Source organism: Oryx dammah, unplaced genomic scaffold (assembly GCF_014754425.2).
Source record: "Oryx dammah isolate SB20612 unplaced genomic scaffold, SCBI_Odam_1.1 HiC_scaffold_5, whole genome shotgun sequence".
NCBI lineage: Eukaryota > Metazoa > Chordata > Mammalia > Artiodactyla > Bovidae > Oryx > Oryx dammah.
The window spans coordinates 47942290-47967720 of NW_024070189.1; the positions used below are offsets into that span (position 1 = coordinate 47942290).

The following is a 25431-nucleotide window of genomic DNA, read 5'->3' on the forward strand; positions in this document are numbered from 1 at the left end:
TCTCTTGCCCATCCCGGAGGAGGATGGGCCTCTCCATGACTGTGTTGAAGTATTGGCTGAGGTAACCGCCCTACGAAGAGACCTCAGCAACATACCATTAAAGGACAGTGAGCTGATATGGTTCACAGATGGGAGCAGTTATATAAAGGATAGGCAGAGAAAAGCGGGGGCAGCCATAGTAGATGACGCTGGGAGGGTCGTCTGGGCCGAGGCTTTGCCCCCTGGAACATCTGCCCAAAAAGCAGAATTGATAGCTGTGATACAAGCACTAGAGAGGGCGAAAGGAAAAAAGATCACCATTTACACTGACAGCCAGTATGCATTCGGCACCATGCATATTCAAGGCCCTATATATAAAGAATGGGGGCTCTTGATGGCAGAGGGAAAAGAGATTAAGAACCTACCTGAAATAAACAGACTCTTGGCAGCGGTCCACTTGCCCCGGGCAGTAGCCATAGTACATGTCCCAGGACACCAGAAAAGAGAAGATGCCCGGGCCCGAGGCAACCGTGCTGCTAAAGCAGCAGCCCGCGAGGTGGCCACTGGATACTGCCAAGCTCATGTGCTGGCTGTAGGATTACCACCGCCGGGGATGGGGACTCTCCCCCCAAGCCCTATATACTCCCCCTGTGATTTAAGCTGGATGCAGGATAACACCAACCACCCTGCGGGCAAGGATGGATGGTATCAGGACCAGGATGACAACCTGTTGCTTCCTGCCGACCTGGGCAGACATCTCTGTACCCATTTACATCAAACCATCCATTTGGGAGAGAAAAAGACTTTGATGCTTCTACAAGCAGTGCAGCTGCGGTTTCCCCGACAAAAGAAAACCATACGGGACATAGTCCACACCTGCAAGGCCTGTCAGATGATGAGACCAGGAAAAGGACAGCACACGGGTGTAAGATACCAGGGGGAAAGGCCGGGACAGCACTGGAAGATAGATTTTACAGAGGTAAGGCCAGGCAAGTATGGCTATCGTTACCTGTTAGTTTTGGTTGATACATTTTCTGGGTGGGTAGAAGCTTACCCCACTAAAAATAGCAATAATAGTGGCTAAGAAGCTCCTAGAAGAGATAATACCTAGGTTTGGGCTGCCGGCATCTATTGGCTCTGATAATGGACCTGCATTTGTGAGCAAAATTGTTAAAGGTCTGGTCTCAGCCCTGGGGACCAAATGGAAGCTACATTGTGAGTACAGTCCCCAGAGCTCAGGACAAGTAGAAAGAATGAATCAGACCCTAAAAGAAACTTTAACAAAGCTGGCAATAGAGACTGGCAGGTACTGGGTAACCCTCCTTCCCTTTGTGCTTTTTCGGGCACGCAATGCCCCCTATAAACTAGGTTTGACTCCCTTTGAAATTGTATATGGAAGTCCACCCCCCGTTTGTTCAGCGTTTGAGGGAAAGACTAAACCATCTCCCTTGCTACGCATGTTCCAACAAGAGATGCTGGCTTTAAGTAAAGTGCATAAACATATCTGGTCACTGATATGAGAAGTTCATGAGGGCCAGAGTAAAGGAATAATCCCGTCCCATGATATGGGCCTGGGAGATTGGGTCTGGGTTAAGAGACACCAGTCAAAAACCTTAGAGCCAAGATGGAAGGGCCCCTATGTTGTTTTCCTTACCACCCCCACTGCCCTAAAGGTGGATGGAATTGGACCCTGGGTGCACTGCAACCACGTGCGTCGTGCCACCCCAGAGGAACAAGAAAAGGCCCAAAAAGAATGGAAGGTGATGCTGCATCCCACCAACCCCTTAAAAACGAAGCTCGTCCACCAGCTGGCCCCAGACGAATCCTCCTGACTCTCCTGTTGGTGGCCCTCCTTCTCCACTCCGGAACTGCTGGTGCTAACCCACATCAACCTGCTAAGACCATCTGGACACTTTGTAATGGACTAACCCATGAGGTACTCAATTCGACTACTGGAATCCCCCCAATACTTGGTGGCCAGATTTATTCTTCGACCTTGGACCTTTGTAAAAAGAACATATCAGTACAGTTCAAGTGATGATGCTGAGACAACAATATCAGGCAATGTCTCAGAATGAAGAGGAGGATTCCTCTCCATGATCAAAGGACAGGGGGGAATGTTGGGACCCAACAAACGCCATGATAGGCTTCAGGGACTAAGGTAGGACTCATGGGAAAAGCTGAGTCATTGCCCAGTGAGGTCATCCCCGCAGATGCCAGGACTTGTCTAATCAGAATATTCCCTGTAACTTGGTTTGAGTTTATCAGGACATAAAAGACATCCCCCTGCAGCCAATAGCCAATTAGTAAATACCAGGAAACCCCTGAAGCCAATAAAGATTAGCCAATTAGTAAATACTAGGAAACTCCTGCAGCCAATCAGCCCTTGCCAACTCTCTGTTCTAAAACCTATAAATACTGCTGTAAATCTGGGCTCGGGGCTCTTGCTCCACTCCACTGCATTGGATGTGGCAGGAGCCCTAGCTCGAGCTAGAAATAAAACCCCTTCATGCTTTTGCATTGCTGTGGACATCTTATTCTCTCAGTTTTGGGGACTCGGACTCTGGGCATAACACCAGCACCTGAGGGGCCTGAGGTCTGCCTTCAGCACCAGCAGCAACTGGGTAACGGCTGCAGTGTTTAACCTAAAGTCACCTCTGCAAACTTCAGCCAAGAGGATTCCATCTCAGCTCCCTGCATCCTCACCAGAGCACAGAGGAAGTGTTCCCTGCTGCCAGACAGTAGACTTGTAAATTTGGAAAACTCAGCAGTGGCCACAGGACTGGAAAAGGTCAATTTTCATTCCAATTCCAAAGAGAGGCAATACCAAAGAATGTTCAAACTACTGCACAATTGCACTCATCTCACACGCTAGCAAAGTAATACTCAACATTCTATAAGCTAGGCTTCAACAGTATGTGAACCGAGAAATTCCAGATGTTCAAGCTACATTTAGAAAAGGCGAGGAACCAGAGATCAAATTGCCAACATCCACTGGATCATAGAAAAAGCAAGAGAGTTCCAGAAAAACACCTACTTCTGTTTCATTGCCTACACTAAAGCCTTTGACTGTGTGGATCACAACAAACTGTGGAACATTCTTAAAGAGACAGGAACACAAGACCACCTTACCTGCCTCCTGAGAAATCTGTATGCAGGTCAAGAAGCAACAGTTAGAACCAGACATAGAAAAATGGACTGGTTCCAAATTGGGAAAGGGGTACATTAAGGCTGTATATTGTCACAATGCTTATTTAACTTCTATGCAGAGTACATCATGCGAAATGCCAGGCTGGATGAAGCACAAGCTGGAATCAAGATTGCTGGGAGAAATATCAATAACCTCAGATATGAAGATGACACCACCCTTATGGCAGAAAGTGAAGAGGAACTAAAGAGCCTCTTGATGAAAGTGAAAGAGGAGAGTGAAAAAGCTGGCTTAAAACTCAGCATTCAAAAAACTAAGATCATGGCATCTGGTCCCATCACTTCATAGTAAATAGATGGGGAAACAGTGGAAACAGTGTCAGACTTTATTTTCTTGGGCTCCAAAATCACTGCAGATGGTGACTGCAGCCATTGAATTAAAAGACACTGCTCCTTGGAAGAAAAGCTATGACCAACCTAGACAGCATATTAAAAAGCAGGAACATTACTTTACTGACAAAGGTCCAAATAGTCAAAGCTATAGTTTTTCCAGCAGTCACGTATGGATGTGAGAGTTGGACTAAAGAAAACTTAGCACAGAAGAATTTATGCTTTTGTGTGATGCTGGAGAAGACTCTTGAGAGTCCCTTGGACTGCAAAGAGATCAAACCAGTCAATCCTAAAGGCAATCAGTCCTGAATATTCATTGGAAGGACTGATGCTGAAACTGAATCTCCAATACTTTGTCTACCTGATGCAAAGAACTGGCTGCTTGGAAATGACCCTGATGCTGGGAAACACTGAAGGCAGGAGGGGAAGGGGATGACAGAGGATGAGATGGTAGGATGGCATCACCAACTCAATGGAAATGAGTTAGAGCAAGATCTGGGAGTTGGTGATGAACAGGGAAGCCTGGAATGCTGCAGTCCATGGGGTCACAAAGAGTCAGACATGACAGTGACTGAACTGAACTGAAAGTTAGTCTACCAAGCAGAGGAAGTGGGGGGAAAGGGATAAGCCTTGGTTAGGCTTGAGGTATTCTTGGGAAATTCCTGTTGAAACCAAGCAGAGAGCACTCTAGAGATGTGAAACTCATGTGTCCCAAATGGGAATGATGCAATCCCAGCAAACTTCCAGGACAAAAATGAGCAGGCTATCCATTAATGTTCCACTTTCCCTTGCATTTGCTTTCTTCTCTTTTTAGAACAGCAACTGGTTTCCTACTCAACTGTAAATATGAATGAACCGACACAGTGTGGGAGGAACTGCATTTGTGGAATCAGAAAACAGAATACTACTCTACCAGGAGTGAGAAAACCTGGGGCATGTTCCTTTGACTCTTGGGACTTCATTTTCTCTATTTGAAAACTATAAGGATTGAACTAGGATCTTTCTAGTATATGATAATTCTCAGTTACCCAGTCTACTACCCCAGGAAGCAATAGCACGCATCAGCAAACTCCAACCTGTGGCTGTTGTCTGTTTTGGTAAAAACCTGCCAGCACCACTGATGCAGGCTGGCCCTGTGAGCCTCAGAAATCACGCTGGGTATCCTCCTGTGGCTCACTTTCCTTCTGTTCCCAGGGCCTGCCTCCCATGCTAGTGCCTCGGCCTTGCTGCTGTTCAGGGCCCACGCTGGTCACTACACTATGCATTAGGGATTCTGCTACTGGTGGCTACTAGTCACAGAGCAGAGGAAATCTGTCTGCCTCAGTTATGGCCAGGCTTTCCAGGGAGAAGAGAAGAGCACTGAGATCTCAATTTCCTGCATTGTGAGATAAAAATAATGATAGCACCTGCCTTCTGGAGCTCTGGTGAAAATTAAATGAGCCTACGTAGTTTTGACACAGTGTCCTGCATTCAGTAAGTGCTCAATAAACGTTAACTATTATTACTATTCAGTTCTATTTCTTCTCAGTCACCAACTCTAATATCAGATAGATAGTAACACAACACTGGGCTTCCCTTGTGGCTTAGCTGGTAAAGAATCCACCTGCAATGCAGGAGATCTGCGTTCAATCCCTGGATTGAGAAGATCCCCTGGAGAAGGAAAAGGCTACCCATTCCAGTATTCTGGCCTGGAGAATTTCATGGGTATAGTCCATCGGGTTGCAAAGAGGTGGACACTACTGAGCGACTTTCACTTTCAATTCTAGTACAAAGAGAAAAGCAGTGAACTGAAGCAGGCAGCATGGGCTCCAGTCTCTGCCAGCCTAGCTGTAAGTGGTCATTTTACATGTCTAAGCCTTAATGCATGCACTAGAAAAATGTAAATGACACCTAGCAACACTATTCATTGATTTCATTGCTTCATTAACTTCCACAATATAGACTTGGTTCTCATGCTACATACGGAAAACCAGGAAATGAGATACAGCTTCTGCGTGCAAGAGCTCGATCTAAGAAACTACAAAAGAGATAGTGTGAAAGTTTCCTATAGGTCAATAGTAAGATTGTCGGAAGAAGTGCTGGTGTGGACTCTTCAAGTTTCTAGTTTCCAAGAAACTCTGTCTCAGAAACCCTCCATCTAACTTCTGGAGATTTGTTTGGAAGGTGAGAGCGGGAGAGGCAATTTTAAATAAATGAGCAACCTTCCTGTTAGAAATGAAGGAAAGAACAGTACTGAGTCTGTCTGGATTTGATCTGCGACTCCACATTTAGCAAAACAACGGTCTGAGCTCCGTCCGGGCGGTTGACACTCCCAAAAATGCTGGAGGGGGACGAGCTTGCGGAGCCGAGATTGGGAGGACAGGCCCCAACTTGGGGGGGTGACAGCTGGTATCTCTGGTGAGCATGCGCATTTTGACTTTCGTCTTGCGCAAAGCCTCACTTGCTCGGAAAGCTTACGTCAAAGTCTACGTTGAAAGACGTAAGGAAGGAAGCTAAGTAAACGCCGGCCCTCGGGTCACGTGATGCGACGGGAGCGTCGTTGACTCCTCCCCCACAAGATGGCGTCCTTGCTGCAATCGGAGCGGGTTCTCTATCTAGTCCAGGGAGAAAAGAAGGTTCGGGCCCCGCTGTCGCAGCTTTACTTCTGCCGCTATTGTAGCGATCTGCGGTCGCTGGAATGTGTGTCTCACGAGGTAACGCAGTCGTCCCATGAAGAGTGTGTGTGTTGGGGGATGGGGGAGGCGTTCCCCCTAGTCACCGCGACCAGCGGGGAAGTTCCGTCAGTTGGAGGCGGGTAGTCATTTTCCTAGCATGCTGATTGGCTTTGCCTTCCGTCACTCGGTTTTGTCTGTGATTTAATTTGCTTATAATTTGTCACTTGGAAAGGAGGAGCGGCCTTGGGTGGGGCTGAACGGCCTTTCTGTTCTATAGCGTCTTCTGATTGGACAAGCTAGACTTTGGGGACCCTGGCCATCTACTAGGGGGTTTGGTAATTGGGCGGGTTGTGGGGGGAAAAGGTGTCGGGGTGCTTAGTTAAGGCCCCTTGAGGGGCGAGATACGGTCTTCCCAGGATTGATTGAGGTAGTGGGAAAGTCCGCGGTCGTTCTCATCCAAGCGCCTCCTATCCTGGAAGTTCTGCCCCTCCTTGGGCAGAAACCCGGCCTTCTGACTGCCTTGTTCTGTTGCCCAGCCCAGCCCACGGCCTGCAGCAGAGGAGAGGGTTGGGATGGGGTGAGCTGAGAGAAAAGCGCTTAGAATCGGATCTGTTGTTTAACAAGCTCAAAGTATTATATTTATGACGCTTCTCTTGGGAGTACATGTCTATCCTTCACTGATATAAGTGGGCGTTGGAGGTGGGATTGCTCAGAATGTGAAAGACCCCACCCTGGGGGGAAAAAATCATCAACGAATAACAAAGCCCCCAAACGTCTGCAGCACTTGGCACGTGTTCATTCAGTACGATTTGGGGATTAAAAGACGGGTTAAGACATAAATCCTGCTCTTGAGTTACTTGGAGGCTCCTGAAGGAAAAGCTTATTAGTATTAATAATACATAGTTTGTGCTTATTCAGTACTTTCTGTATGCCATGTGCTTTACATAATCTCCTTTAATCATTCTACCTTTTTTAAAAAAAAACACTTTACCGTTAAGGGGTTTCCTGGTGGCTCAGTCCGTAAAGAATCTGCCTGCAATGCGGGAGACGCTAGTTTGATACCCGGATGGGGAAGATCCCCTGGCAGAGGGTATGACAACCGACTTAAGTATTCTTACCTGGAGAATCCCATGGACAGAGGAGCCTGGTGGGTTACAGCCCAGGGGTGGCAAAGGGTCGGACAGGACTGAAGTGACTGATGACTCTTGTACTTCACAGTTAAAGAAACACGCATAATGTTTGCAGTATGTCACACAGCCAAAAATTTGAGGAAGGGAGGAAGGACCAGGATTTGAAACCGAGCAGCCTGATTCAGTGGACTTCAGTCAGGATCCTTGGACTGTTAAAAATGCTTATGAGAATATGTCCCATACTATAAGCCATTTTACACATTATTAATTACTATTTTATTGAGAATATTTTTCATACTATTCAGAATAGTCAGAGAAAGCTAAATAACACGGGGGGGGGAAGAAAAATCAATGCTGTATTATATACAGCATTTGTTTTTCTCTATTAGCACTTTGTACACTTATCCCTTTGGCAGGCCCTTTCTCTCTATGATGCCTCCCTGTCCCAGCTTCACCTCCAGAATTTACTGATTAGATTCTCATTTGGTGATCAGTAGGGAGCTAGTTTTCATAATCTGTAAGGACACCTTCAGCTAGGACATTCAGTCTGTGACTGTATCTTTTATGGACTGTGTGCACCTGTGAAACAGAAGCCGTTAGGGTTTGGGGAAGGATGATGCCAATGAGGGTTGAAGCAGTCCAGAAAGTTCTAATGGGGAGTCTGGAATTGGAGCGGCACTTGAAGGGAGGAGCATAATTCAGAAAGGAACAGAAGGGAATGAATTACATTTTGCCTTTTATGATGAGTGCATTATGCCTTTTATGATGCACTGAGTGCAAATATAAGTTAACAGTACTGTATTTTGTGTTGCTGGTGACTATTTGAGCAGCAACTTTATCTTTCAAAGGTAGTTCTGTTTATAAGCAGATGATAAAAACAGAAACCAGTTTCTGTCATAGTATTTATGTTCAGGTGAATCTGTCTTTCCATCTGCAGATGCCCAGAGTTCTAGAATTATCAAATAGGCTCTACCTACATTCAAGGAAATAATTATTCAGTCCTTAAAAAAATACAGTGAATTTAATTTTTATACTGTGTTTTCAAGCTAAATACAGTAAGACTATCTTGTTAACCTAGTAGTTTAATTTGCCATTTAAAAATCTCTAGTTGGTTGGCTATAGCTGACTTTGTAACTGTTAATTTATGCTTTTCTTCAGCGAACATGTAATACATCAGTAACGAGAGAACTTTTAAAATCTCTCAACAATTAAAGTGTAGTCCAGTTATTGCAGTCCCATAAAGCTGGGAGCAGGCAATGGCAACCCACTCCAGTATTCTTGCCTGGCAAATCCCATGGAGGGAGGAGCCTGGTAGGCTGCAGTCCATGGGGTCACTAGGAGTTGGATACGACTGAGTGACTTCACTTTCCCTTTTCACTTTCATGCATTGGAAAAGGAAATGGCAACCCACTCCAGTGTTCTTGGCTGGAGAATCCCAGGGAGGGGGTGGGGGTAGGGGCCCTGGTGGGCTGCTGTCTCTGGGGTCGCACAGAGTCGGTCACGACTGAAGTGACTTAGCAGCAGCAAAGCTAGACTAGGTAAAAGGATTTTTGATCACAGCTTCATAACTTGGATTGTTAATCTATTTAAATTATCATAGAGTCTTTTAACATAAACATATTTTAACATGTCTAATACATAAAACTCTGGTGAAAGGGAATAGGAAAATTCAGAAAAGAAAAATGAAAGGATTTCAAGAAATTCAGAGGTTAAGAAAAAAACAGGTGATTTTTATAAGAATAAACCCTATGCTGGAAACAGTCCAGGTTCTTTGCCAGAACGATGGTCTCTCACCTTCTGCTGCAGAATAATGTATTTTAAATTTCACTATTTGTTATAGGTATATACACAAGCCAACATGATTTTTTGATTTCTTGTTTCATTCTAGGTGGACTCCCATTATTGTCCCAGTTGTTTAGAAAATATGCCATCGGCTGAAGCCAAACTAAAAAAGAACAGGTAAGACTGGGATCCATTTTTCCTATTTTCCACAGCTATATTTTAATAGCTGGTAAGAAAACACATGAAATTAGCTGTTTTTCTTTTCTTAGCATCATTTTTTTTTTTTTTTGCCAAAGGTGACTCTTCCATTTAAAAAAAAATAAATTGTATTTTATAACAGTTTTAACTTAAGATTACTGTGAAGATGATACAGAGAATTCCCTTTAATCCTTACCCAGTCTCCCCTATTGTAAATGTCATATATCAGTATGGTATTATTTGTCTCAATTAATGAATATTATTGGTAGCATTATTATTAAATTTAGATTTCCTCAATTTTTCTCCTAATCTCATTTTTCTGTTCTAGGATCCTATTCAGGATACCCACATTGTATTTACTAGTCATATCTCTTTAGGCTCCTCTTGCTGTGAAATTTTGTTAGAGTTTGGTTTTGAGGAGTGCTGGTAAGATATTTTATAGAATGTCCCTTGATTGGAAGTTGTCTGATGCTTTTGTCATCATCTGAGAGAATGTGTTATGGGGAAGAGGATCACAAAGGTAAAGTGCATCTCTCACCACATCATATCAGGGGTGTATGCCACCAATATGACTTTTCACTGTAGATGTTAACCTTGATTACTTGGCTTGAGCTATTGTTTGTCAGATTTTTCTGATGTAAAGTTACGCTTTTTTTTTTTCCCTCTTTTCCTTTTCCATATCATACTCTGGGAAGGAAGTGTACTAGTACAGCCCACACTTAACTAGTAGCGAGTTATACTTCCCTTCCATAAGAGCTGTCTCCATGAATTACTTGGAATTCTTTTACATGGAAGATTTTTCTCTTTTCCCTTTTTTATTTATTTAATCATTTAGTTAAAACAGTGTGGACTTGTGAATATTTTTGTATAGTTTAGGTTATACGCCAATACTACTATTTTTTTTTTTAAACTCAGGTTGTTCCAGCTTTGGCCATTATAACCCTCTTTTAGTAGATTTCGGTCTCCCTTTGGCGTACCCCCATCATTTTATGGCATTGAGGGGGAGGGAAGCGTTATTCAGTTGCTTGAGAACTTTCCTACTTATTCCAGGCTTATCCATATTTTCTGTCCCAGAGCCATTTCTCTAAGGAGCCCTGGCGCCTTTTACTAGATAGAGATTGGTATTAAAAATCAAGATCTGAGTAGTAGATATGGTCATTGTTACTGGTGCCATTTTGGTTTTTAGCATGGTGTGGAAGTCCTTTGCAACCAGTCACACCTTTGTACCTCCGTGGATATAAACCACTATTTGTCCTTCCTGTCCTGGAGAAACAGCTCCATATAAACCAGCTTTGTATGCCATCTATACCTTTGTTTTATCATTTAATCCTCAAAGTATCCCTTTAAGGTAGGTACTGTTATTATTCTTACTTGAGAATATTGTCCAGTAGCAAAATATCACAGAAAATTGGAGTTATGGAACTTTAGAGCAAGTCTATGACTGAAGGTACAATCTTGATCATCTCAGATGGTAAAAAAGTAGAAAACTTTCTACTAGAAACACAAAAAGGCATGGGGGCCCCTGTAAGGGAATGTTGACTGGTTCACTAGGAAAAGTAATGCCTGAAGAGAGCAGAAAGCCCTGAAAATGCCGCACTTCTGAACCATTTCACCTTGGTAGCATTGTTTGGTATCTGTTTCAGCTCTCTGGTACAGCAAACAAGCAGTTATTTTCCAAACCCAATTTCACAGCTTATCAAATTGTTGCCTCTCAGTTTTCCATTGTTCAATTGATCTGTCCTCTCTAAAGTCATAAGCTGTGACGTTTCTTTGTCCCACAGAATCTTTGTGGTCTGTGCAAGCATAAGAAGAGTCTAAAAGTTAACTCCAGACTGTTAACAATGATTCCCTCTGTGAACTAGGCTTAGGTCATGCTGTAGTTATTCAGGAACTTTGGTGATGACTGCACGTTTTAAAAAACAATTAGCATGTAATGCTTTTGAAATTTTAAAACAGTTTGTAAGAGTCTCTTCAGAGTACTTTTTTATTTCCTTTTGTTTGAGAGCCACCCTTCCCTTACAGTTCTCTCTTGAATTCCTGACATATAGAGCAATATCTTGAACATAGTAGGTGCTTGGTAAATATTTGTTGAATGAATCAGTGATTGTTGTATTCTAGATGTGCCAACTGCTTTGACTGTCCTGGCTGTATGCACACCCTCTCCACTCGGGCAACAAGCATCTCTACACAGCTTCCAGATGACCCAGCCAAGACCACCATGAAGAAAGCCTACTATTTGGCCTGTGGATTTTGTCGCTGGACATCTAGAGATGTGGGCATGGCAGATAAATCTGTGGGTGAGTGAGGTGGACTTTAGCATGAGATTTTGTGAAATCAGCAGAGTTGTAATTGCACACAAATCATGAATTCTGTTACTTGTTGGGAGGTAGGTGAGAAATTCAGAGTATTTTGCCACTAAATCTTCTATGTTCCCAAATTCTCACATTTATGAACGTGATATTTCATTGGAAACTGGGTATTCTTAAGGTTGGTAAAATAGCGTTTATATATCTGACATATTTTTTAGAATCAAAAGATTAATGTTCTTCATAAAAAATAATTGCTGCTGATGGTGAAACACACCATGAACAAACTTAAAAGATTAAAGTGGCCAATCTTATATATAACAAACTACAAATAAATAACCAAAAATTAGAAACCCTTATAAATCAATAGGGAAGCTACCCAAGAGAAAAAAAAATGTCAAAGAATATGAACAGCAGCCCTCAGAAATGGGAATAAAAATGTTCAATAACTAAAATGTGCACAAATCATTGGAATTTGTTTTTTTGCACAGAAGTTGGTGAGGTGATTTTTTTTTAAGTCAATAAATATGCAAAAGGATATGTTTCAGTTTTACTAGTAATCAGGAAAATGCATATTAAAACTTAATCCATTGATTTGGGAAAATTTTAAAAATCTGGTAGTATCACAGAAATATAGGAAAATTGTTTTTTTGTCTGCTACCACCTTAGATAGCAGTTTAACATTTATTAAACTTTTAAATTGCTTTTATTCTTTTACCCAAAAATTCCATGTCCGGGTATCTATCCTGAAGCATTCAAATACATGCTTAAAGAGACATCTATATATATCATAAGTGATACAGAAAAGTTATGTGTGTTTGGACCTAAAGACAGTCTAAAATGTTAATTGCCTCTCCATCATTTTTGGGTTTCAAAGCAGAGGTTGCACTTAATCTTTATTAGGAAACTTCCTTAATTTTTTTCATTTTTTGTACTCCGTGGTTAATAGCAGAGAAACACTCTTTATTACAGTCAGTTCAGAATCTTGAGTTGCTATTTGTTTTTTATATCAACAGTAGCATTGCTAACTTTCCATCGTCTTTTTTCTTTCTGAAATTTCATTAATTTTCTGAAAATTTTTTAGACTTGTTAAGAATTACCATTTTTAGATTTTCATTAAAAATGTCAACTTACCAACAAGGACCTGTTGTATAGCACATAGAACTCTACTCAGTGTTATGTCCCAGCCTGGATGAGAGGGAGGTTTGGAGGAGAATGGATACATGTGTATATATGGCTGAGTCCCTTCGCTGTTCACCTGAAACTGCCACAGCATTGTTAATCGGCTGTATCCCAATACAAAATGTTTAAAGTTTGAAAAATAATCAGCTTACTAATACACGAGGAAGCCAATTAAAAAATTACTGTTATATGACATAACTCAAATAAAGATGGACATTAGGTAAAAATTTCCTATAGCTTCTTATATAATTTGGTAGTAAAAACAGGTGAAGTTCTTTCAGATTCAACTCTGTACTTAATTCTTGATTTTCATGAGTTTGCCCTTTGGTGTAGAATGCCTGAGCTCTTGGTTGTTTTCCTAATTTCATACATTATATTGATAAAACATTCTTCAAAAACAAAAAGTTAACAAACAAGTTTCTTAAAGTGTTTGTTGGTGGGTAGGTATTTCCTGAAATATGATTTATATTGGAAAGTTTCTGTACCATCTTTTTAGATTGTCAGTAAATATTTGTGCCTTAATGTCAGTGTAGCAAATAAATTGTTTAAATTTGTTTATGAATTTAAGGTAAATGTAAAAAACAACCTCAAAGGGGCACTTAGTTCAGTGAGTTAAGTGTATTTTTCCATGTTTGTATTTTGTTTCTCTTTATCAGATTAAACAAAACCTAGAAATCCAAATAGATATCTGTTTGTTACTCTTTAAGTCTTTTTTTGTTACTTTTTAGACTATAAACCATTAGGATTGGATAATTTATTTTTTAGACTTTAAAGCCTGTGCTTATTTCTAGAAATCTAGGTTCTCTAAGGGTATCTTGACAATGATAATTGAATACTCAGAGCTCTTAAGAAGTACAGATAATTTCATTTCTTCCATGATGTCATTGGTATCTGAGAAGCCCTGAAACCACTTTAGTTACAACTATTTGTTTATTTATAAGTAAGCCCTTGTGTCATCAGTAATGTGCAAAAACTTATAATGAGATCATAATGGCTCTCAAATTTGTGTTTAGAATCAATCAGCAGTTCTAAAAGTGCAATTAGATAAAACTTAAGATTTTTCTAAAATGTTACTGAAACATTGTTTTCACATAATTATTTTTCATGTTTGCCTTAAGTAAAACAACTTTTAAAATATAAATATTGTACTAAAGGTTGTTACTGCTGCCATTTCCTGCAAGGAGTTACAGTGTCACGTTCAACAGGAGTTGTTTTTATTTGGGAAAAAAGTTATTTTTATAAAAATAATACACATTCATGAACTTAGCACTCAGCTTAAGAAATTAAACAGAACCAAAACAGTGTAAGCCCAGTATAGCCTTCCTCCCACTCCATCTGCCTTCTGTTTCCTCGAGAGAGATGGTTATCAGTCTTGAATTCAGGTTTTCATCAGTTCTTTGCATATTTTTGCAGTTCTCCACATAACGTATGTAGGCATTAGCAAATGTGTTTCTCAACTCGAAACAAACAGAACCTTGTTTTATGTATCCTGCTACAACTTTTCTCTATCCAGTTTGTTTGTGGTGTGTAGTAGTGATGGTCAGTGATTCATGCCTGGCTTAACCACAGTTTACTTCTTTAGTCTCTTCCAAATGGACCTTTAGGTTGTTTTCAATTTTTTGCCTCTGACAACAGTGCTGTTAGAATCATTCTTACATGTGTTTCCTGTCACAGGAGCAAGGATTTCTCTGCGTAATTTAAAGTAAAATTGCTGGTTGTAAGATGTGTACATTATTAGCTCTCCAAAATGCGTTTACCAATTTTCACTCCCACAAATATATGAGTAAACTATTCACTGCTCCACATCCCTGGCAGCTCTTGGTACTGTTGACTTCTTTCAAGTTTTCCCAAACTCATGGTTGTGAAATGGCACCTCCTAGTTTTTTTCTTTTTTTCTGGCATAGCTTTATTGAGATGTAATTTTATGTATAATGAAACTCAGCAATTTTAAGCGTAGAATTCTTTGATTTTGGACGAATGTGTATAGCCACGTAGCCACGTCCACAGTGATCATATAGAATATTTCTGTCACCCCAAAAAAGTTTTCTCATGCCCCAGTCAGTTCCTTCCCTGCACCTCCTGGCCTTTGACTACAACTAATTTGCTTTTTTTCACTGTAATTGTGCCTTTTCTAGAAATTTACATAGTTGGAATGTTTTAATCTTTTGTGTCTGGCTTCTTTCTCTTAGTATAGTGCTTCTGAGATTCTTTCATGTTTTTGCTGGGGTTTTTTTGAGTTGTATTCTATTGTATGGGTATACCATATTTTGTTTATTCATTCTGTAGTTGATAGACACTGAAATTTTTTCCAGTTTGAGGCTCATATGAATAAAACCAGATATGAACATTTGCCTACACATTTTAGTGTAAGTATGTGTTTTAATTTTTCGTATTTACCTAGGAATTGAATTGCTGAGTCATGGAGTTAAGTGTTTGTTTACCTTGACTGAAAACTGTTTCTCTAAGTGGCTGTACAGTTTCAGGTCCTCACCAGTAAAGGAGGAGAGTTCCATTTCCTCAATAACCATTAGTATTGTTGGTCTCTTTCATTCTGGCCATTCTAGTGAGTATAGTGATACTTCACTGTGGTTTTAAGTTGCATTTTCTTAATATGCTTATTTGCCATCTATGTGTTTTCTTTGGTGAAGTGTTCGTACAAATCTTTTGCCTATTTGCCTGTTTTTAAACTGAGCTTTTATCTTTTTGTTGAGTTGTGAGAGGTCTATATTGTGGATACAAGCCCTTTATTGAATATATCTTTCACAGCTATTATCTCCCAGTCTGTGGCTTGCCTTTTTATTTTCTCAAGTGTCTTTTGAAAAACACAAGTTTTTAATTTTGATGAGGTTCAGTTTATCAAAATTTTTTTATATATAATTTGTGCCTTTTGTGTCCTAGTGAAGAAACTTTAGCTTAACCCAAGGTTGTTAAGAGTTTCACTTTTGTTTTCTTCTAGGAATATTATGTTTCAGCTTTTGAGTGTAAGTTTATTACCATTTCATGGTAAATTTTGTAAATGTTGTGAGGTGTAAGGGTTAAGGTTAATTTTTTATAAATTGTGTAAATGGTTACAGTACCATTTGTTGAAAGTATTCATTACGGTTTTACTTTCAGCTTTCTGGAATAATTTTTTCCTTTATGATTTGTTTGTGCTTTTGTTTCTTATGTTAAGAAACTCTTCTCTAAACCGAGGTCATAGAACATAGAAATTGCACAATATTATAGGTAAGAGCAAATTCTCTGGAGTCAGACTACCTGCATTTGAATCGTGGCTTTATTGCTTACTATCTCTGTGACTTTGGGCAAGTTATTTAACTCTCTGAGCTTCAATTTCCTCACTTGTAAAATAAGACTAATAATGAAAGTCCATACCTCAGAGGGTTATTATGAAAATAAAATGAAATTTGATACATTTCAAACACCTGGCAGAGAAATTATACATGTATTAGTTGTAGAGGTGGTCCTTGTGGTGGTTATTGTTATCACCATCATTATATTTAAAGAAAGAATTTGATTCTAAGCACTCTGGCCTATGTAATTCCTAGGACTCTTTCTTGAAAATTCTGCAATTTTGTGTTTTTAAGTTTAAGTCTGTGGCCTGCAGATGACCTGTTTTTTGTGAAAATAAAATCAGATTATGTAAGCCTTGTTTAATATTCCTTTATTTTTCAGCTAGTGGTGGTTGGCAGGAGCCTGAAAATCCTCACACGCAACGGGTAAGTAAAGGGTCATCAGAGAGAGGATGACATGAGGAAAGATGAAGAAAAAGACCCATTTTATCAGTGAATATGGCTTAGGCTTATAAATCCATGATGTGTGTTTTGGTGTCTTTTACATTTAGAAAGTGCTTCTCGTGTAAGACATTAAATCATAATGGCAGTTTTTTCCAGCCTGACTTAAGTTAATAGAGAAACCTAAGAGTAATTTTATTTCTGTACTCTTGTGAATTGGAAAAAGGAAATAATATGTTTCTGTTTTCCATATACCCACAAACTAAGTTAAAGGTCCATTTGTTCTCAGAAATATATCATCAACATGTAAACATATCAGCATATAAACATCTTAAGTCTTGGAAACATCACTAATTTAGAAGATGCTCTTGGAATCAGTAGCAATCATGATTTAGACATCCTTTAATAGTTCACAGTGAATTGATCTCTGCCGTGTAAATTAGGACTGATTTTGTTGCCTCGGAAGCAGAATATTAGAAAGATGGTGAAATGTGATTGAAATGAAGTTATACAGTCAAACTGGAAATTAAATAATAATTAATAATTATTCACTTATGACTCAGCTAAAATTAGAAATACTGAAAATATCCTGGATAGGAGTGTATCCAATTGGATCTTTGCACATACACTATTGTCAGTATGAACTAGTACAGTTTACTTGGTCTCTCAGCAGTATCTACTTCCTGGACTCTGAAGTACAGAAATACTTGTACTTATGCATGAAAATATGTATATTCAGTTACCAAGCAGTTATCAAGCATATGCTCCATTCTGTGTGCCAGGGACCATGCTGAGCAATAGGAATATATGACCTTTCCTCTCACAGAGTTTAAGACTGATGGGAAAACAAAATCAGTTAATCCCCAGATAAAGGAAAAACTCAAAGTAATGTGAAGGAGAGAGAAGCTGTGCGTGTGAGCATTTATTATAGGGAATTTGAACTAGATAAGTCTACATCTGAGGGTTGCACTAGGATCTGAGGACAACAGGCAGAGAAGGAAAAGAATTCAGAGGGAGGAACACCCAAGGCAAAGAGCTTGTAAGTGGAAGGAGCAAGTTGTAGACCAGTGGGCAAGTGTGCCATAGTGGAGCGTTGCAGTAGGTGAATAGAGAAAAGGATTTGGAGCCAAACTGCGCAGAACCATGTGGACCAAGTTAAGGCATCTAAGAAGCCTTTAAAGCAGAAGAGCTGACAGGATCAGATAAGTGTTTCTAAAAAACAATTACTGTTGACTTGATAGAAGAGTGGGTATCAGGAGACATTTAAGTGCTCTCAGAGGAAATGGTTAAATACCTTTAGGACACCTGTACCATTTAATAAGATGTAACCTTTAAAAAGAATGAGGTAAATCTATTAATCTATGTACTGAGTGGAAAATTCACACATAAAGTGAAAAAGTTTTAAAAGAGCAAGTTTTTTCCCCTTATATGAAAAATATAAAGACATATTTATTTTACACATACAAAAATTGTATGTTTATGCATGCATTTTTTAATGTATGCAGAGTATAATATCATACCTGTGTCTGTGTGTGAGAAAGATTTCTAACCTGTATTAGTGGATACCTGTGGTGAGGAGAAGGATGAACATGGGCACAAGAGATAAAAGAGAAATTTTACCTTCTATTCTTTACATTTCTATATTGCTTGAACTTTTCACAGTTGTATGGCTTTTATGATTAAAGAATATTTTTGAAATGAAAATATGCATTGGAGTCGAGGAGAAATAGAATATGAAATGTCACATTGTTGGAAGTAGATGGTCCCGTGGCCATGCCAGGAAAATAGGAGTGGTTGTGAGGGGAAGTAAGCAGTGAAGTAAAAGAGCAGTGAAAAGAGAACATGGAATTTATCAAGCCTTTTCATTGCTCATTTCTTCTGTTGTTGAACTTGAAAGTTCCATTTCAATTCTGAAAATAGATCATGTAAGGAAGACAGATTCTCTTCAGGGAAGAGAAACTTGCCCAGTTTAATGTGTCTTTTCTGTTTATTATATCTCTAGTCAGTTTAGTTGATGAATTTCCTAAGCTTCTTGTTAGCTGTTTCACATACTTTGCTTTCTTACAGATGAACAAACTGATTGAATATTACCAGCAGCTTGCTCAGAAGGAGAAGGTTGAGCGAGATCGCAAGAAACTGGCACGGCGTAGAAACTATATGCCTTTGGCTTTTTCGGTGAGAACTTGGTATAAAGAGGAGTTTGCAATTCACTGATCAAGACCAGTATGGCATAAGAGCAGTAAACATTTCAGAAAGTGGCCATTGTCCCTAGATTCCTGAATGATGGTTAGTGAAAAAAGGTCCCTTAGGTGATAGGTGTCTGAGTCCAACGGATATGCTTTTGCCATATCATTAGGTCTGAGTTCTTTGAGTTTTAAGTACATTTGTGTTTCTTTCTCCATCACTCCCCTCTATCATCTTATTTCCTAAAGAGGCTACTATTAGTTTTGTAGGCACCCACATTTACAGCTTTTGCACATTACAGAAAATCAGAAGAATATGAACAAATGGTAGATTTTATTCATGCTATACATGTAGCCCACCCACCTTTGGCATCCTGGTAGTAGTGATTTCCAGACTTTAGTTATCATAATTTTTTGGCACCTTCCAATATTTCTCCAATGTGAAAAATACTGACTTTTATACTGAGTTTTTTTGTGGTTAAATAAGTAGTAATATATGCAGGTGTAATTTTGATAGAAATTATTGATCAAAGTTATTCTCTACTAGTTTGTAAACTACCAATTAGAAATGAGAAATTAGGGTTTGAAGCTTTTGCTGTTGTCCACCCAAGTTTTATTTGCTCCCAGAATAATTTATTTTTTGTGTGTTTTCTTGGAGCCAAGCAGATAGGCATTTAACAAATAATGTTTCTTGAATGGCAGTGATGTATCAAACTCAGTGCTGAGTTCTTTATACATATTACTGTGCTTAATCCTCACAACAGTCCTGTGTAGTAGGTGGTATATTCCCATTTTACACTGAAGGGAATGAGACTTGTAATGGTTAAATAAATTCTTATACTGCTTCTGCCTGAGAATTAGTTAAGCCATTAAAATCCTAAGAATTGGTAAGAGTCATATAAAAATGTCTTTTAAAAAACTTAATAAAACATTAGAACTTGCAAAGCATCCACATTTGCCAGAGACTCTTATGACGTCTCCATGAATTTTTTGAACAATCCAGTGTTATAATCAGCATATGTAGTAGTGTATTTAGGGAGGAATTTGAATTAAACGTGTTACTCTTCCAACTTTCCCCTATGACCTGCCTGCTGTATGCGTTTGCTTGTATCTTATCCTGCATTTTTTTGTCTCTGTTGCAACCTGCTGCTATTTTGGTGCCTACAGCAACACACTATTCATGTAGTGGTAAGTTCTTTTATGATTCTTGCTGACCCTAAAGTTAGCAGACGATCTTACTGGTGTTCCAAGAAGACATTCATCATGTGTCTTAGATACTTCACATAATTTTCTGGTCTAAGCCATTGCTTAGGTATTTTTAGATTAAAAATCACATTTTGCTCATTTTCACTGTATTAACGTAGTTTCAATCTCCATGTTTGGTGCTTTTGTTGTCATTTTAAAAATAAGATGATGTGGGGCTACACTTACTGTTTTTAAAAGAAGCATTTATTAAATTAGCATTTTTTTTTTTTGCTTATTTCCCTGAGCTTCTCATGCTGTCCCTCCCCAAGTTCTTTGATACAAAACATATATAAAAATAGAATTTCTAAGAAAAATTTCTTAACTCTGTTTAGGACAAATATGGTCTTGGAACCAGGCTTCAGCGACCACGAGCTGGGACAACCATCAGTACCCTTGCTGGACTTTCGTAAGTTTGGACATTAAATGGCTTTGAAGGAAAAAGCTGGTATCAAAATGAATATTGAAGGAATGTGGTTTTAAAGTAACAGTTGCCAGTGGGGAAGAAGATGCTCATACTTAGGAAAAACCTAGCCAGAAAGAATATTCTACAGTAGAGCAGTACTTCAGTTAGCGATCTCATGGACTTTTAGGAGGACCCTTGAGAAATGATTGCTGTTATCTTTTAGCCTTAAAGAAGGAGAGGACCAGAAGGAGATAAAGATTGAGCCAGCTCAGGCTGTAGATGAAGTGGAACCTCTACCGGAAGACTATTATACGAGACCAGTAAATTTAACAGAGGGTAATTTTATACATGATTCTACTTTGCTTCTATTTTACATCTAATTCTGTTTTTGTTACTTCTTTGCCTTGTGATTTTTATTTTTTATTTGAGATTTTTAATGGTATAGTTGTTAGTAGTAAAATGAATCATGCAGAAAATAAGATAAAGGTAATCATTTGAAGAAATGTCTGTCAAATTTCTATATTTTTTTGGAAGTCACAAAGGCAGTGTTATTTTGTGTAGTTATCACATATACATCTGATTTTGAGCAAGTCAGTTAAACCAAGCGTGGTTTCTGCCTTTCATGCTAGTGACCACCCTTCAGCAGCGCCTCTTACAGCCTGATTTCCAGCCAGTCTGTGCTTCACAGCTCTTTCCTCGTCATAAGCATCTTCTGATCAAACGGTCCCTGCGCTGCCGAGTAAGTATTCCTCTCTGTAGAGTTGTCATTTTGTAAGAAAAAAGCAAAAATAAATGCAATTGGGATCTGGTCAGTATCAAAGCCTCTGGAAAATAGTAACTAGAAAATGTTTATAAAGAATGTTCCAGTGTGCAGGCACTGTTTTAAAGCTTTCAGGGTAAGCTTAAAGCCCCTAACTCAGTGAGGTAAGTACTGTTGTTAGCCTTATTTTACAAATGTGGAAGCTGGGGTATCTGAAAGTTAAGTTCATACTGCTAACCCCTAAAAGAGTACGGAAAGAATATAGAGCTTTTAGGAGAGTAGGGAGGAAACAAAAAGGACTGATTTTTAAAAATCAATTTAAAAGAAAAGCAAGAAAGAAGAAAAAGAAGCAAATCCAGGCTCTAGGAATCTATGAAACATCAGAGTCTGTTCAATTAATAAAAGAAATACTGTAAAAGAAAAAATACCCCAAAAAGGGAAAGGAAACATTTTAGATCAATACTATCCAACAGAACTTTCTGTGGTGATGGGAATATTCCTTATCTGTATAGTCCAGCATATTGGCCACAAGTCACATGTAGCCTACTGAGCACTTGAAATATGGTAGTGCAACTGTGGGTCCTGAGTCTCTCTAAGATGAAATTCATTTAAATAATGACATGTGACTAATAGCTGCTATTATCACATAACACAGCATTAGATTAGAAGAGACTTAGGCCTGTCAACCAAACAAATACAGTGTATAGACTTTAATTCCTGATTCAAACAAAGCATAAAAAGAAAGAAGGGAGAGATAGAGGAAGGAAAGGACCAGAGGAAAGAAGAAAATATACCATGCTAATACTAATCAAAAGAAAGCAAGAGTAGCCATATTCATCTCAGAGCAGACTTCAAAGTAAGGTGAGTTAGCAGGGCTAAAGAAGGATATTAAATAATGATAAAGAGGTCGGTTCTCCAAGAAGATATAACCATTCTTAATGTACATTTGCCCAACAATCAATCGTGTGTCAAACCATGTGAGGCAAAGTCTGATAGAGTTATAAGGAGAAATAGATGAATCCGCCATCATAGTTGGAGACTTCAACACCTGTCTCTAGAAATGGACAGATCCAGCAGGTAAAAAATCAGTATTGACCCATCAACCTCCCTGGAGATACACCTCTACAAATACAAACCAAAATATGTAGAGATTAGGATATATCTACCCAGTGAGTACTGTAAATCTATAAGAAACAATGTTGTAACATGGGATGTATTTATAAATGCAAAAAAGCAGGGTGTAGAGCAGGCACATAACTTTTTATGTAAGAAAAGAGGGAATATATATATATATACACACACACATATAAAAAATATTTGTTTATGTTAGATTATGTTATAGACTGTTGAAACAGAATAGAGAAAGCAGAAATAGACTTACGCATGTCAGGAAACTTGATTTTACCAAGTAGTGGCCTTTCAAGTCACTGGGGAAAGAATAGCTTGTGAAATTATCTCAAATGATTCTATGGAAAAAAAAAAAAAAATGGGGCCTCTAACTTAGATGATACACAGAAGTCAATTTTAGGAACCTTAAAAACTTTAAAGAGTAAATATGAAGAGCAATATTTCTAGAAGGAAATATGGGAGACATTCTTTATGGCTTCTGGTTAAGGGAGTAAGTAATCCGTAAGGAAGATAAACCATAAAGGATAAAATTACATATTTGACACATTAAAATTTGTACCCCCATTACAAGGAAAACCCATAAAGAAATGAAAAGGTAGATCATAGACTAAGAGTAATTTGTAAAGTATGTAATTGACAGAGAATAAGTATCCAGAATATATGAAGAAGTGTAACAAATCAGTAAGGAAAAGATAATACCCCATTCTAAAATTGACACGTAGATACTAATGTGCCAGTTATGGCAGAGGGAATTCCAGTTCCCAGTAAAGAGGAGAGATACTCAAACACGTACAGTAATCAGGAAGTGTACATTAAAACTGCAATGAGAAACCATTTCATAATCATCAGATTGGCAGAAGTTAGCAATTTGGCAATATCCATCAAAATAACAAATGCACTTTTAGGAAATTATCCTACAGATTTATATATATGCATGTGGGAAGTGATTTGCATACAAGATTACTCATTGCTGTGTTATTTGTCGTAGCAAAATTGCGGAAGCATTTATCAATTTGGGTCTGGTTAAATAAGTTACAGAATTATTAGATAGGACACAGAGATACCTCTGTGTGTGTGGGTGTGTAATTTCCAAGATAGATTTGGTGGAAAAGGCAGAAGAATATAAAATGTTCTCTTTTGTGTTACTGTGAACAAGAAAGATGATGTATGTGTGTACTTTTTATGCTCGTCAGCTGTACATGAGAAATGGGGGCTCTGAGGAGAGGAGCACTAGGATCAGTAACTGGCATCTTTATACTTTTTTTTCTAGAGTTAAAAAAAATTTTAACTGGATATAGGTGGAGCCTATTCAAGATAATAAGCAAGTAATTGTTTATTGTAAAGCATGAGATCTGGAATCACAGCACTTGGATTTAAATCCCAGCTCCAAGTCTTACCGGCTCTGTGATGTTTGCACAGATTATTTACCTTTCCCGTGCCCCATTTTCATCATCTGTGAAAGACAGACAGTATTTACAGTACCTATACCTACCTCCTACAGTCAGTGTGGTGTGTAAGTTCACTTAAACCAAGAATGGGTATCTTTTAGAATAGTAGAGAGGAAATTAAAAAGGACTAATAAAAATAACATAAAACAAAGAAGGGACTTCCCTGACAGTCCAGTGGTTAGGACACCATGCTTTCACTACAGTGGGTATGGGTTCAGTCCCCGATTGGGGAAGATCCCGCATGCCACTGCAAGCCACAGCCAAAAAGAAAAGAAAACGGGGAAGAGGAAAATCAGCAAAATTGTCCACACTTAATTAGAAGTATGTGTTAGGGACTTCACTGGTGGTGTAGTGGTTTTGAGTCCACCTGCCAATGCAGGGGACCACAGGTTCGATCTCTGATCCGGGAAGATCCTGCATGCTGTGGAGCAACTAAGCCCTCGAGCTGCAACTACTGAGGCCCATGAACCTAGAACCTGTGCTGCTGACACTGCTAAGTCGCTTCAGTCGTGTCCGACTCTGTGTGACCCCATAGACAGCAGCCCACCAATGTCCCCCATCCCTGGGATTCTCCAGGCAAGAACACTGGAGTGGGTTGCCATATCCTCCTCCAATGCATGAAAGTGAAAAGTGAAAGTGAAGTTGCTCAGTTGTGTCTGACTCTTAACGACCCCATGGACTGCAGCCTACCAGGCTCCTGCGTCCATGGGATTTTCCAGGCAAGAGTACTGGAGTGGGATGCCATTGCCTTTTCCGAGAGCCTGTACTCTGCAACAAGAAAACTCACTACAGTGAGAAGCCCCCTAACCACAACTAGAGAAGGCCTGTGCATGGCAGTGAAGACCCAGCATAGCCAAAAATAAATTTAAAAATAAAAAAAAATTTTTTTTAAGTATTTGTTAGTTATTATTTCAATTTGAAGAACTAAGGGTTATAATATTTGATAGTGTGGTTGCTTATTTCCAAAAGTCCAAAACATCATCTTTGCTATATTTTGGTTATCAGTTAATATACACTGTTTTAAAATATATGTGATCTTGCAGCAAAATAAAATCAAACTGTAATAAATGCTGTGCTTTTGAATTTAGCAGCTCTGTGGATCAGCAGATTGTATTCTTGTTTTACTCTGATACATATTATGTATTTTTTTTCTTTTTAGAAATGTGAACATAATCTGAGCAAGCCAGAATTTAATCCAACATCTATCAAATTCAAAATCCAGATGGTTGCTGTGTGAGTATTTGGGATTGGTGTTTCAGGTTACTGTTTTGTTTTTCCCCCACTATGAAATGTGCTTACTCTTGGCTTAAAAGAGGAGAGAGAAGCTACATCAGAATAATCTTGCTATTCTGTTCTTGTTTTGGTTTTAAAATACAGAACAGGAAGTTTAAGGCAAGTCTACAGACACAGAACCCAAGGTGTTTATATCAGGGACATGTAATAGTATGGTCTCTGGCAATGTTGTATGTTGTTGGTTGGAGAGTCATTCATTCCAAATGATAAAGTAGCTAAGTTTGGGAATGATCTCTTTAAAAAATAAAAAAAATAAAAGTATAGCAGATGGAAGAATATCATGTAACACTATTATTGAACTATGTTCTGATAGTGCTTTGTTGCATGGGATGAAAATAATTAAATTCATGTTAACTCACTGGGACTTGTCAGTAGAAGGGAATTTTGTGTATGAAAATCATCTATCAAAAAGAATAATTAGTAAATTATTGTCTTGACTTTAGGGTGAGAGAGCCCTTCCTGAATAAGGCAG

At 39.0% G+C, this 25431-nt stretch overlaps 1 protein-coding gene across 2 annotated transcripts in view; it reads left to right on the forward strand.

Moving 5' to 3' along the window:
* Positions 1–6002: 6002 nt before the first annotated feature.
* DCTN4 (dynactin subunit 4) overlaps positions 6003–25431 on the forward strand; it is a 33157-nt gene continuing 13728 nt past the window's right edge. The window contains exons 1-10 of one of the 2 annotated variants that reach the window (XM_040239601.1): positions 6039–6209; positions 9189–9259; positions 11399–11577; positions 16441–16484; positions 18567–18674; positions 19850–19870; positions 20260–20333; positions 20554–20666; positions 20960–21069; positions 24826–24899. In XM_040239601.1, coding sequence (XP_040095535.1) covers positions 6075–6209; positions 9189–9259; positions 11399–11577; positions 16441–16484; positions 18567–18674; positions 19850–19870; positions 20260–20333; positions 20554–20666; positions 20960–21069; positions 24826–24899 — 929 coding nt within the window. In that variant the 5' untranslated portion in view covers positions 6039–6074. Of the gene's footprint in view, positions 6210–9188; positions 9260–11398; positions 11578–16440; positions 16485–18566; positions 18675–19849; positions 19871–20259; positions 20334–20553; positions 20667–20959; positions 21070–24825; positions 24900–25431 lie in introns of both variants that reach the window. The other variant, XM_040239603.1, reaches the window with a different exon arrangement.